Below are 12,242 nucleotides of genomic sequence, written 5' to 3' on the forward strand. Positions count from 1 at the left end.
AGTATATGTCTCTAAAGAAGGATAGTATCTGTAAAGTGTTTCTATATCCTCTATCTACAGAGAAAGAGTAGGATTCCCCTAAGTGTTCAGAATAAATCCATCTCTAAGTCTGTCCCTCCAAAAGATAGTCTCTTATAAGAATTAAGTAAAAAGATTCTATAAATTCTGTCCCCATGAAAAAGAGGAAGTATTTGTAAGACTGTTTCAATATCCTCTGTCCTATAAGAAACATTACAGGACTAATGAGTGTTCTATAAGTTCCTTCTAATTCAGATTTGTCCTATATAACTTTTTCCTAACCCTATTGTTGTAATGCTATTGTAAGAAAATTTTAAGTTTAGGAGTCCTCTTTAGTCTCAGAAATGTTGATAGTTTCTATTATCATGTAAAATAATACAGTGTTTTTCTATATATCCTCTCCTAAAGAGGATAGTATTTAATGAAACTATTCTCTGTCTGTTTAGTAGTATCCTCTGTGTATAATAATTCATCCTTGCGGGGGATAATCCCACAATCGCCTATTCCCTTAAATAGTGATTGTTTTTGCTATACATAAAACTGTAATTGACAGATGTGTAATGTTTAAGTGTTTCAGAAAACTCTGTCTCTAAAGAGGAGAGTAAATGTCGATTTCATCTGACGGCATCCTTTAAGTCGTTTTCTAATATCCCAAGGCTAAATCTGACTGGAATCGTGTATAAGACGAAACGGCGGCTTCAATTATTGAAGAATCCTAGACCAGAACACAATATGTCAGAGTATTTCTGTCTGAGGCTCTGCAGGATCCAGTAGGTCTGTAAATTCTACGTATATATATGGAATATCATAAATGATAAATAAGTGTTTATCATTTCATGGTAAGATTTAAAAAAAAATGATCTTGAGAAGTTATTTATATTTGAGGACGTTGGCTTGAACAATTACAAATTTCATAAAATGTTGTATGAAATGAACACAAACCTAGATGCAATTATCTATCACTAAGTGATCTAGGGGAATGTTTGTTGAATTGCTCAAGGTTGTCATCAGTGTAACCTAGATTTTAATGAACGAATTCCTACAACTACGATGATCTATCATGTTTGTTGTAAGTCTCGTTCGTCATCACATGTAACCTAGATGTCAATCTAACTAAAATCAATGATGGCTATATGTGTTTGTTTGTATGTCTCTTTGTCATCAGTGTACCTAGATGTAATCTACAGCTAATGTATCTATAGAGTGTATGTTGTATGTCTCTTGTCATCAGTTGTAACCTAGATGTAATCTACAACTAATGATCTATAGATTTGTTGTTGTGTATGTCTCTTGTCATCAGTGTGTATTAACCTAGCCAAGTAGACTGTAATCTACAACTAATGATCTTATAGATGTTGTTGCGTTTGTCTCTTGTCATCTAAGTTGTAACCTAGATGTAATCTACAACTAATGATCTCTATAGATGTTGTTTTTTGTTTGTCTCTTGTCAATCAGTGTATCCTTGATGTAATCTACAACTAATGATCTAATGTTGTTGTTGTATGTCTCTTGTCATCAGTGTAAACCTAGATTTGTACATCTACAAATACAATGATCTATAGATGTTGGTGTATGTCTCTTGTCATCAGTTGTAACCTAGATGTAATCTACCAACTAACCTATTGATGTTGTTTTGTATGGCTCTTGTCATCAGTGTACTAGATTGTCAACTACTATAATGATCTATAGATGTTGTTGTATGTCTCTTGTCATCAGTGTATGGTAACCTAGATGTAATCTACCAACTAATGATCTCTATAGATGTGTTGATTTGTAATATGTCCTCTTGTCATCAGTGTAACCTAGATGTAATCTACGTGATAACTAATGATTTCTATAGATGTTGTTGTTTGTCTCTTGCTCATCAGTGTGACCTCGATGTAACTCTACAAACTATGAATCCTTATCAGATGTTGTGTTATGTCTCTATGTCATCAGTGTATGTAAAACTAGATGTTAATCTACAACTAATGATACTATAGTTGTTGTTGTATGTCTCTTGTCATCAGTGTAACCTAGATGTAATCTACAACTAATGATCTATAGATGTTGTTGTATGTCTCTTGTAATCAGTGTCATCAGATGTAACCTACGAGTTGTTGTTGTAATCTACAGAACTAATGATCTAAGGATCTCTAGCTGTTGTTGTATGTCTCTCCTTGTCATCAGTTGTAACCTAGTTGTAATCTACAACTAATGATCATCTATAGATGTTGTTGTATTTGTCTCTTGTAATCAGTGTAACCTTAGATGTAATCTACAACTAATGATCTATAGCTGTTGTTGTATGTCTCTTGTCATCAGTGTAACCTAGATGTAATCTACAACTATAATGATCTATAGATGTTGTTGTATGTCTCTTGTCCATCAGTGTGTAACCTAGATGTAATCTACAACTAATGATCTATAGATGTTGTTGTTTGTCTCTTGTCATCAGTGTAAACCTAGATGTAATCTACAACTAATGATCTATAGATGTTGTTGTATGTCTCTTGTCATCAGTGTAACCTAGATGTAATGCTACAAATAATGATCTTAGTGTTGTGTAATGTCTTCTTGTCAGCAGTGTGTATGTCTACAACTATTTGTCATCAGTGTATGTAACCCTAGATGTAATCTACAACTATTGATCTATAGCTGTGTTGTTGTATGTCTCTTGTCATCAGTGTAACCTAGATGTAATCTACAACTAATGATCTATATGATGTTGTTGTATGTCGTATTGTAATCAGTAAGTGTAACCTCTAGATGTAATCTCTACAACTAATGATCTATAGATGTTGTTGTATGTCTCTTGTCATCAGTGTAACCTAGATGTAATTCTACCACAACTAATGATCTATAGATGTTGTGTGTATGTCTTTCTTGTCATCATGTAACCTAGATGTAATCTACAACTAATGATCTATAGATGTTGTTGTATGTCTCTTGTCATCAGTGTAACCTAGATGTAATCTACAACTAATGATCTATATAGATGTTGTTGTATGTCTCTTGTCAATCAGTGTAACCTAGATGTAATCCTACAACTAATGATCTATTAGATGTTGTTGCTATGTCTATTGTCATCAGATGTAAACTAGATGTAATCTACAACTAATGATCTATAGCTATGTTGTTGTATGTCTCTTGTCATCAGTGTAACCTAGATGTAATCTACAACTAATGATCTATAAGCTGTTGTTGTATGTCTCTTGTCCCATCAGTGTAACCTAGATGTAATCTACAACTAATGATCTATAGATGGTGTTGTATGTCATCTTGTCATCAGGTGTGTAACCTAGATGTAATCTACAACTAATGATCTATAGATGTTGTTGTATGTCTCTTGTCATCAGTGTAACCTAGATGTAATCTACAAACTAATGATCTATAGATGTTGTCTCTTGTATGTCTCTTGTCTACAACTTTCTGATCTATAGATGTTGTTGTATGTCTTTGTATAGTGTATGTAACCTAGATGTAATCTACAACTAATGATCTATTGATGTTGTATGGATGTCTTTGTCATCAGTGTAACTAGTTGAGTAATTACAACCTAGATGTAATCTACAAACTAATGATCTATAGATGTTGTTTGTATGTCTCTTGTAATCAGTGTAACCTAGATGTAATCTACAAATAATGATCTATAGATGTTGTTGTATGTCTCTTGTCATCAGTGTATGTAACCTAGATGTAATCTACAACTAATGATCTATAGATGTTGTTGTATGTCTCTTGTCATCAGTGTAACCTAGATGTAATCTACAACTAATGATCTATAGATGTTGTTGTATGTCTCTTGTCATCAGTGTAACCTAGATGTAATCTACAACTAATGATCTATAGATGTTGTTGTATGTCTCTTGTCATCAGTGTATGTAACCTAGATGTAATCTACAACTAATGATCTATAGATGTTGTTGTATGTCTCTTGTCATCAGTGTAACCTAGATGTAGAATCTACAACTAATGATCTATAGATGTTGTTGTGTATGTCTCTTGTCATCATTGTGTAACCTAGATGTAATCTACAACTAATGATCTATAGCTGATGTTGTATGTCTCTTGTCATCATCAGTGTAACCTAGATGTAATCTACAACTAATGATCTATAGATGTTGTTGTATGTCTCTTGTCATCAGTGTAACCTAGATGTAATCTACAACTAATGATCTATAGATGTTGTTGTATGTCTCTTGTCATCAGTGTAACCTAGATGTAATCTACAACTAATGATCTATAGCTGTTGTTGTATGTCTCTTGTCATCAGTGTAACCTAGATGTAATCTACAACTAATGATCTATAGATGTTGTTGTATGTCTCTTGTCATCAGTGTATCCTAGATGTAAATATACAATAACTAATGATTCTATAGATGTTGTGTAACATTGATTGTATGTCTCTTGTCATCAGTGTAACCTAGATGTAATCTACAACTAATGATCTATAGATGTTGTTGTTATGTCTCTTGTCATCAGTGTAACCTAGATGTAATCTACAACTAATGATCTATAGATGTTGTTGTTATGTCTCTTGTCCATCAGTATGTAACCTAGATGTAATCTACAACTAATGATCTATAGCTGTTGTTGTATGTCTCTTGTCATCAGTGTAACCTAGATGTAATCTACAACTAATGATCTATAGATGTTGTTGTATGTCTCTTGTCATCAGTGTAACCTAGATGTAATCTACAAACTAATGAATCTATAGATGTTGTTGTTATGTATCTTGTCATCAGTGTAACCTAGATGTAATCTACAACTAATGATCTATAGATGTTGTTGTATTGTCTCTTGTCATCAGTGTGGTGTAACCTAGATGTAATCTACAACTAATGATCTCTGTTGTTGATTCTCTTGTCATCAGTGTAACCTAGATGTAATCTACAACTAATGATCTATAGATGTTGTTGTATGTCTCTTGTCATCAGTGTAACCTAGATGTAATCTACAACTAATGATCTATAGATGTTGTTGTATGTCTCTTGTCATCAGTGTAACCTAGATGTAATCTACAACTAATGATCTATAGCTGTTGTTGTTATGTCTCTTGTCATCAGTGTAACCTAGATGTAATCTACAACTAATGATCTATAGATGTTGTTGTATGTCTCTTGTCATCAGTGTAACCTAGATGTAATCTACAACTAATGATCTATAGTATGTTGTTGTATGTCTCTTGTCATCAGTGTAACCTAGATGTAATCTACAACTAATGATCTATAGATGTTGTTGTATGTCTCTTGTCATCAGTGTAACCTAGATGTAATCTACAACTAATGATCTTATAGCTGTTGTTGTATGTCTCTTGTCATCAGTGTGTAACCTAGATGTAATCTACAACTAATGATCTATAGCTGTTGTTGTATGTCTCTTGTCATCAGTGTAACCTAGATGTAATCTACAAACTAATGATCTATAGATGTTGTTTTGTATGTCTCTTGTCATCAGTGTAACCTAGATGTAATCTACAACTAATGATCTATAGCTGTTGTTGTATGTCTCTTGTCATCAGTGTTTTGTAACCTAGATGTAATCTACATGATCTATAGATGTTGTTGTTGGTAATGATCAGTGTACCTAGATGTAATCTACAAATAATTTCTATAGATGTCTCTTGTCTTAGTCATCAGTGTAACCTAGATGTAATCTACAACTAATGATCTATAGATGTTGTTGTATGTCTCTTGTCATCAGTGTATGTAACCTAGATGTAATCTACAACTAATGATCTATAGATGTTGTTGTATGTCTCTTGTCATCAGTGTAACCTAGATGTAATCTACAACTAATGATCTATAGATGTTGTTGTATGTCTCTTGTCATCAGTGTAACCTAGATGTAATCTACAACTAATGATCTATAATTTTAATAGAAAATAGAGAAGGAGTACAGTCATAAAAAAGTGGCCTGGGGGACTGAAGAGACCCTTCAGGATTTAAACGACCTGTTTGAACTACTCATCAAGAAATTCTCGTAAGTGTATGTCGAGTCACAGAAGTAACACAATGAAACGGTTTGTGTCGTCATGTTGTCTGACCAATAATACAAATTCATGAAAATATCCTTCATTTATTGATGTCATGGCCATTATGAAACAATTCCTCATAACCTCATAATGTTGGTACATAGAACAATAATATCTCAAAACTCTTGGTACCCAGATCTAATTTTCAGTGTGAACTTTTAAGAAAAAAATAGAAATAAATTGATATCATAATTCAGCTATGCCCGATTTAATGGTATTACAGAACTGTTGACTTGAAGCAGAGTAACCTCCCTTCCCACATCTCGGAGCTGCCTAAATACACGATAAAGATGGTGAGGAAAATCAAACCTGAATGCTGTGACACACAAGGACGTAGAAGACTCACCTGCTGACATTTATATCGCTGTACTCAGAAATATCATACAGGTCAGTTAATATCATCCTAAATTAAGGTTATCGTCCTCCAATGATGTCTAATAAAAGATATAAGAACCATGGTTGGAAGGGTGGGTTTGGGGGTATGGAAGGGTTGGTGGGTTTGGGGCATTGGGTGGGTTTGGGGTATGGAGTGGTGGGTTTTGGGTATTAGGTGGGTTTGGGGTATGGAAGGGTGGGTTTGGGGTATTGGGTGGGTTTGGGGTATGGAGGGATGGGTTTTGGGGTATTGGGTGGGTTTGGGGGTATGGAAGGGGTGGGTGGGTTTGGGGTATTGGGTGGGCTTGGGGTATGGAAGGGTGGGTTTGGGGTATTGGGTGGGTTTGGGGTATGGAAAGGAGGGTTTGGGGTATGGAAGAATGGGTGGGGTTTGGGGTATGGGGTATGGAGGGGGTGGGTGGGTTTGGGGTAATATGGAAGGGTGGATGGGTTTGGGGTATTGGGTGGGTTTGAGGTATGGAAGGGTGGGTTTGGGTATGGAAGAGTGGGTTTGGGGTATTGGGGTATGAAGGGGTGGGTGGGTTTGGGGTATGGGGGTATGGAAGGGTGGATGGGTTTGGAGTATTGGGTGGGTTTGAGGTATGGAAGGGTGGGTTTGGGGTATGGGGGTATGGAGGGGTGGGTGGGTTTGGGGTATGGAAGGGTGGGTGGGTTTGGGGTATTGGGTGGGTTTGGGGTATGGAAGGGTGAGTTTGGGGTATGAGGGTATGGAGGAGTGGGTGGGTTTGGGGTATGGAAGGGTATGGTTTGGGGTGTGGAGGGGTAGGTTTGAGGTATGGGGGTATGGAGGGGTGGGTTTGGGGTGGTTATGGGGGTATGGATGGGTGGAATGGGGGTATGGAGGGGTGGGTTTGGGGTATGGGGGTATGGAGGGGTGGGTTTGGGGTATGGGGGTATGGAGGGGTGTGTTTGGGGTATGGGGGTATGGAGGAGGGGTGGGTTTGGGTTATAGGGGTATGGAGGGGTGTGTTTGGGTTATAGGGAGTTTTGGGTTATGAGGGGTTGAGTTTTGGGTATGGGGGTATGGAGTGGGGTGGGTTTGGGGTATAGGGGAGTTTTGGGTTATGAGGGGTTGAGTTTGGGGTATGGGGGTATGGAGGGGTGGGTTTGGGGTAATGGGGTATGGATGGGTGGAATGGGGGTATGGAGGGGTGGGTTTGGGGTATGGGGGTATGGAGGGGTGGGTTTGGGGTATGGGGGTATGGAGGGGTGGGTTTGGGTTATAGGGGTATGGGAGGGGTGTGTTTGGGGTATAGGGAGTTTTGGGTTATGAGGGGTTGAGTTTGGGGTATGGGGGTATGGAGGGGTGGGTTTGGGGTATAGGGAGTTTTGGGTTATGAGGGGTTGAGTTTGGGGTATGGGGGTATGGAGGGGTGGGTTTGGGGTATGGGGGTATGGAGGGTGGGTTTGGGTCATGGGGAGTTTTGGGTTATGAGGGGATGAATTTAGGGTATGTGGGTGAAGTTTTACTTTTGTTATTCGTACAAACTTCATAGTCACAATCATACAGAAAGATGAGGTGTTATAGTTAAAATTTTTTCATTGTAAAACACCTTGAATAAACTAGTCAATGTCAGAAATTAAGTTACCATTAACTTGTAAATGTATTTTTAATTTTTTGAAGAAAAATACTCATTTCAAAAATATCTATAACCAACATAGATACTTTTTAATTCAAGCATAAATGGAACACTGCTTATAGGGGCGTGATGTTTAAGATCACATTATGTTGTACTTTAATTTCTATTCCGCTTCAGACGTATGCTTCATTAGAGGACAAACAAGGTCGTGTGTATGAGTGTTTTAAGCTGTTAAATCAGTACCCACGTGACTGTATCATAGCGGCCACTACTCAACTGAGATCCAACAAGGTTATCACTCGCATCAAGGCGGTGAGTAGAAAATAAGCAAGGTTATCACTCAGATCAAGGCAGTGAGTAGGAAATAAGCTAGGTTAACACTCGCATCAAGGCGGTAGGTAGAAAATAAGCTAGGTTAACACTCGCATCAAGGCACTGAGTAGGAAATAAGCTAGGTTAACACTTGGATCAAGGCAGTGAGTAGGAAATAAGCAAGGTTAACACTCGGATCAAGGCAGTGAGTAGGAATAAGCAAGGTTAACACTTGGATCAAGGCAGTGAGTAGGAAATAAGCAAGGTTAACACTCGGATCAAGGCAGTGAGTAGAAAATAAGCAGGTTAACACTCGGATCAAGGGGGTGAGTAGGAAATAAGCAAGTTAACACTTGGATCAAGGCGGTGAGTAGGAAATAAGCAAGGTTAACACTAGCATCAAGGCAGTGAGTAGGAAATAAGCAAGGTTAACACTCGCATCAAGGTTGTGAGTAGAAAATAAGCAAGGTTAACACTTGCATCAAGGCAGTGAGTAGGAAATAAGCAAGGTTAACACTTGGATCAAGGCGGTAAGAAGAAAATAAGCTAGGTTAACATACGGATCAAGGTAGTGAGTAGGAAATAAACAAGGTTAACACTCTCCCATCAAGGCAGTGAGTAGAAATAAGCTAGGTTAACACTCGCATCAAGGTGGGTGAGTAGGAAATAAGCAAGGTTAACACTCGCATCAAGGCAGTGAGTAGGAAATAAGCAAGGTTAACACTCGCATCAAGGTGGTGAGTAGGAAATAAGCTAGGTTAACACTCGCATCAAGGCGGTGAGTAGTAGGAAATAAGCAAGGTTAACACTCGCATCAAGGCAATGCGTAGGAAATAAGCAAGGTTAACACTTGCATCAAGGCAGTGAGTAGGAAATAAGCAAGGTTAACACTCGCATCAGGTGGTAGAAATAAGCAAGGTAACACTGCATGTGAGTAGGAAATAAGCAAGGTTAACACTCGCATCAAGGCCAGTGAGTAGGAAATAAGCAATTGTTAACACTCTGCATAAAGGTGGGTGAGTAGGAAATAAGCGAAGTTAAACACTCGCATCAAGGCGGTGAGTAGGAAATAAGCAAGGTTAACACTGGCATCAAGGCGGTGAGTAGGAAATAAGCTAGGTTAACACTTGCATCAAGGCGTGTGAGTAGGAAATAAGCAAGGTTAACACTCGCATCAAGGCAGTGTAGTAGGAAATAAGCAAGTTAACACTGCTCAGGTGAGTAATAAGCAAGTTAACATCGCATCAAGGCGGTGAGTAGGAAATAAGCAAGGTTAACACTCGCATCAAGGCGGTGAGTAGGAAATAAGCAGGTTAACACTCGCATCAAGGTGGTGAGTAGAAAATAAGCAAGGTTAACACTCGCATCAAGGCGGTGAGTAGAAAATAAGCAAGGTTAACACTCGCATCAAGGTGGTGAGTAGGAAATAAGCAAGTTAACACTGGCATCAAGGCGGTGAGTAGGAAATAAGCAAGGTTAACACTTGCATCAAGGCGGTGAGTAGGAAATAAGCAAGGTTAACACTTGCATCAAGGCAGTGTGTAGGAAATAAGCAAGTTAACACTTGCATCAAGGCGTGTGAATAGGAAATAAGCAAGGATTAACACTTGCATCAAGGCAGTGTGTAGGAAATAAGCAAGGTTAACACTTGCATCAAGGCAGTGAGTAGGAAATAAGCAAGGTTAACACTTGGATCAAGGCAGTGAGTAGGAAATAAGCAAGTTAACACTCGCATCAAGGCGGTGAGTAGAAAATAAGCTAGGTTAACACTCTCATTAAGGCAATGAGTAGAAAATAAGCAAGGTTAACACTCGCATCAAGGCAGTGAGTAGAAAATAAGCAAGTTAACACTCGGATCAAGGCAGTGAGTAGGGAATAAGCAAGGTTAACACTCCCATCAAGGCGGTGAGTAGGAAAAAAAATGTTTGTTTGAGCTTTACGGCTCATCGACAACTATGGTCATTTAGGGCCAAAGTAGAAAACAAGCTACGTAACATACACTGAAAATGCTTGTAAATATCATACTTTGTTTTCTTAGGTTATTAGTTCATTATAAGGAGGAAAGATAAAAATAGTGTTATCATATTGAAATTTGTTGACCATAGAAATGAAAACTCATACATGGCCTCTTTGCTGTTATCCAGAATGAACATAAGAAGCAGCGTATACCATCTGCCCTACAGAACTTTAAAGTCTCCCAAGTGTGAGTATATCTACTGACAAACTTGATTAAAATAACTTAAAGGGCCGTGGTGGCCAAGTGGTTAAGATGTCCCAACATATTACCACAAGCCCTCCACCTCTGGGATGCGGGTTCGAATCCCATGTGGGGCAGTTGCCAGGTACTGACTGCTGACCGGTGGTTTTTTCTCCTGGTACTCTGGTTTTCCTCCACCAACAAACCTGGCACGTCCTTACATGACCTTGGCTGTTAATAGGACGTAAAACTAAACTAAAAAAAAAGAATAACTTAAAAACTTTAAATATGGAAAGACAAACCAATGTTTAGTTGACAGATAATACCATTCCTTGAATATGACCTATCCATGTCGCCCTGTCCATACCACCGTCGACTGTAATCATCTTAACTAGGTCATGTCAACATCCACATGTAGTACTAAACATCAATCGCAAGCTATCAAATCCTTGTAAAATGGGAGTTTTATGTAAAGTTATTAAAGGTTTTAATGCTAAAATAGAAGATATGCTGAACTAGGTCACTATGACCTACTTCTTTGATTTGTGGTCTGTTTTCTGAACTGATCTTCACAAACCCATGATTTGCAATAAAAAACTGCCAAAAATATAATTTCCATTCTATTGTTTAAATAGCACTTACTCAATACAAAAATCAATTTCACCCTTTGACCTCTAAATTACCACAAGTCCAGGGAAAATTGGATATTCTGAATAGCAAACAATATCCAGCTGACCCTAAGGTATCTTCATGAAAAATATTTTGCTGATCACAGAGTGGCATAAAACCGTCCAAAGAAATACCCCTCCTTTGAAATACTTTTTTCTAATATAACTATAAGAACTTGTATTCTGAAGAAATTTGAAGTCAAAATGTGTTAGGGAGTTTTAGTAAAACAAGCCATTTTGTTGCGCCATCTTGAATTGCATGTTCAATCCATGTTTTGACAGTTACTGGAATGGTTACATGTCACGGTTTCCTGACTCACTGTTTGCTGACAGTGCAGAGTGTGTTCACCTGTTTGAAGATACCTTCACTGATCCCACAAAATACATGACCTTCAACAACATCACAAAGGGAGGCTACTGTGCATGTATAGTAGCCATGATGTCACTAGGAATCGTAAGTATAACTCAGGATAGGTATTCAGCTGTGACATTTAGTAGTCATGTCACTAGGAATCATAATTCAGCTATGACATTCCTGCTATTGAAGGACCATTTACTTAAGACATGACATTTTCATACAAGGAATTATAAGTTATGATTGTCAGTAATATTTCCACTGAGGCGGTGAAGTGAAATGTTTAGTTTTAAATACACCCTTCCAAGTTTGATAATACAACTCCTCATTTTGTGTGTTTTCCAGGTGTCTTTCCACACTCAGATTCCTCGGGACATGATCATTCTGGACCCGTGTAATATCAAGTCCTGGCGTGGTTACACAGACCCCAGGGTCAATCCCGGAAAGGAAGATAAAACCAAGAAGTCGGGTGCTAGTGATCCAAATAGCCTGGTACCCATGGAAACAGGTATTTTTCTTAACAAAGTAGAAATTGTATAGATGTTTGATTGTTAGGAAGTCAGAAGGATCAGGACTTGTAAAGCCATCTTCTTTGATCTCTTGTGTCAAATTCTTTTAAGGTCATCTGACTCCAAGGTTCAGTATGTCATATATTCATCATGCTCCGTCTGCTGTGTGTTGTATGGCCCAAGACAAATGC

The 12,242-nt window shown here is 37.9% G+C and overlaps 1 protein-coding gene across 1 annotated transcript in view; it reads left to right on the forward strand.

The window, feature by feature from the left end:
* Nucleotides 1-721: 721 nt before the first annotated feature.
* The window catches only part of LOC138304940 (general transcription factor 3C polypeptide 1-like), a 363,966-nt gene continuing 352,445 nt past the window's right edge, over nucleotides 722-12,242 (forward strand). The window contains exons 1-7 of the mRNA XM_069245355.1: nucleotides 722-788; nucleotides 5,882-5,982; nucleotides 6,258-6,421; nucleotides 8,188-8,322; nucleotides 10,467-10,525; nucleotides 11,470-11,641; nucleotides 11,888-12,050. Coding sequence (XP_069101456.1) covers nucleotides 11,486-11,641; nucleotides 11,888-12,050 — 319 coding nt within the window. The 5' untranslated portion in view covers nucleotides 722-788; nucleotides 5,882-5,982; nucleotides 6,258-6,421; ... (1 more) ...; nucleotides 10,467-10,525; nucleotides 11,470-11,485. The remainder of the gene's footprint in view (nucleotides 789-5,881; nucleotides 5,983-6,257; nucleotides 6,422-8,187; nucleotides 8,323-10,466; nucleotides 10,526-11,469; nucleotides 11,642-11,887; nucleotides 12,051-12,242) is intronic.

Source organism: Argopecten irradians, chromosome 12 (genome assembly GCF_041381155.1).
Source record: "Argopecten irradians isolate NY chromosome 12, Ai_NY, whole genome shotgun sequence".
Taxonomy (NCBI): domain Eukaryota; kingdom Metazoa; phylum Mollusca; class Bivalvia; order Pectinida; family Pectinidae; genus Argopecten; species Argopecten irradians.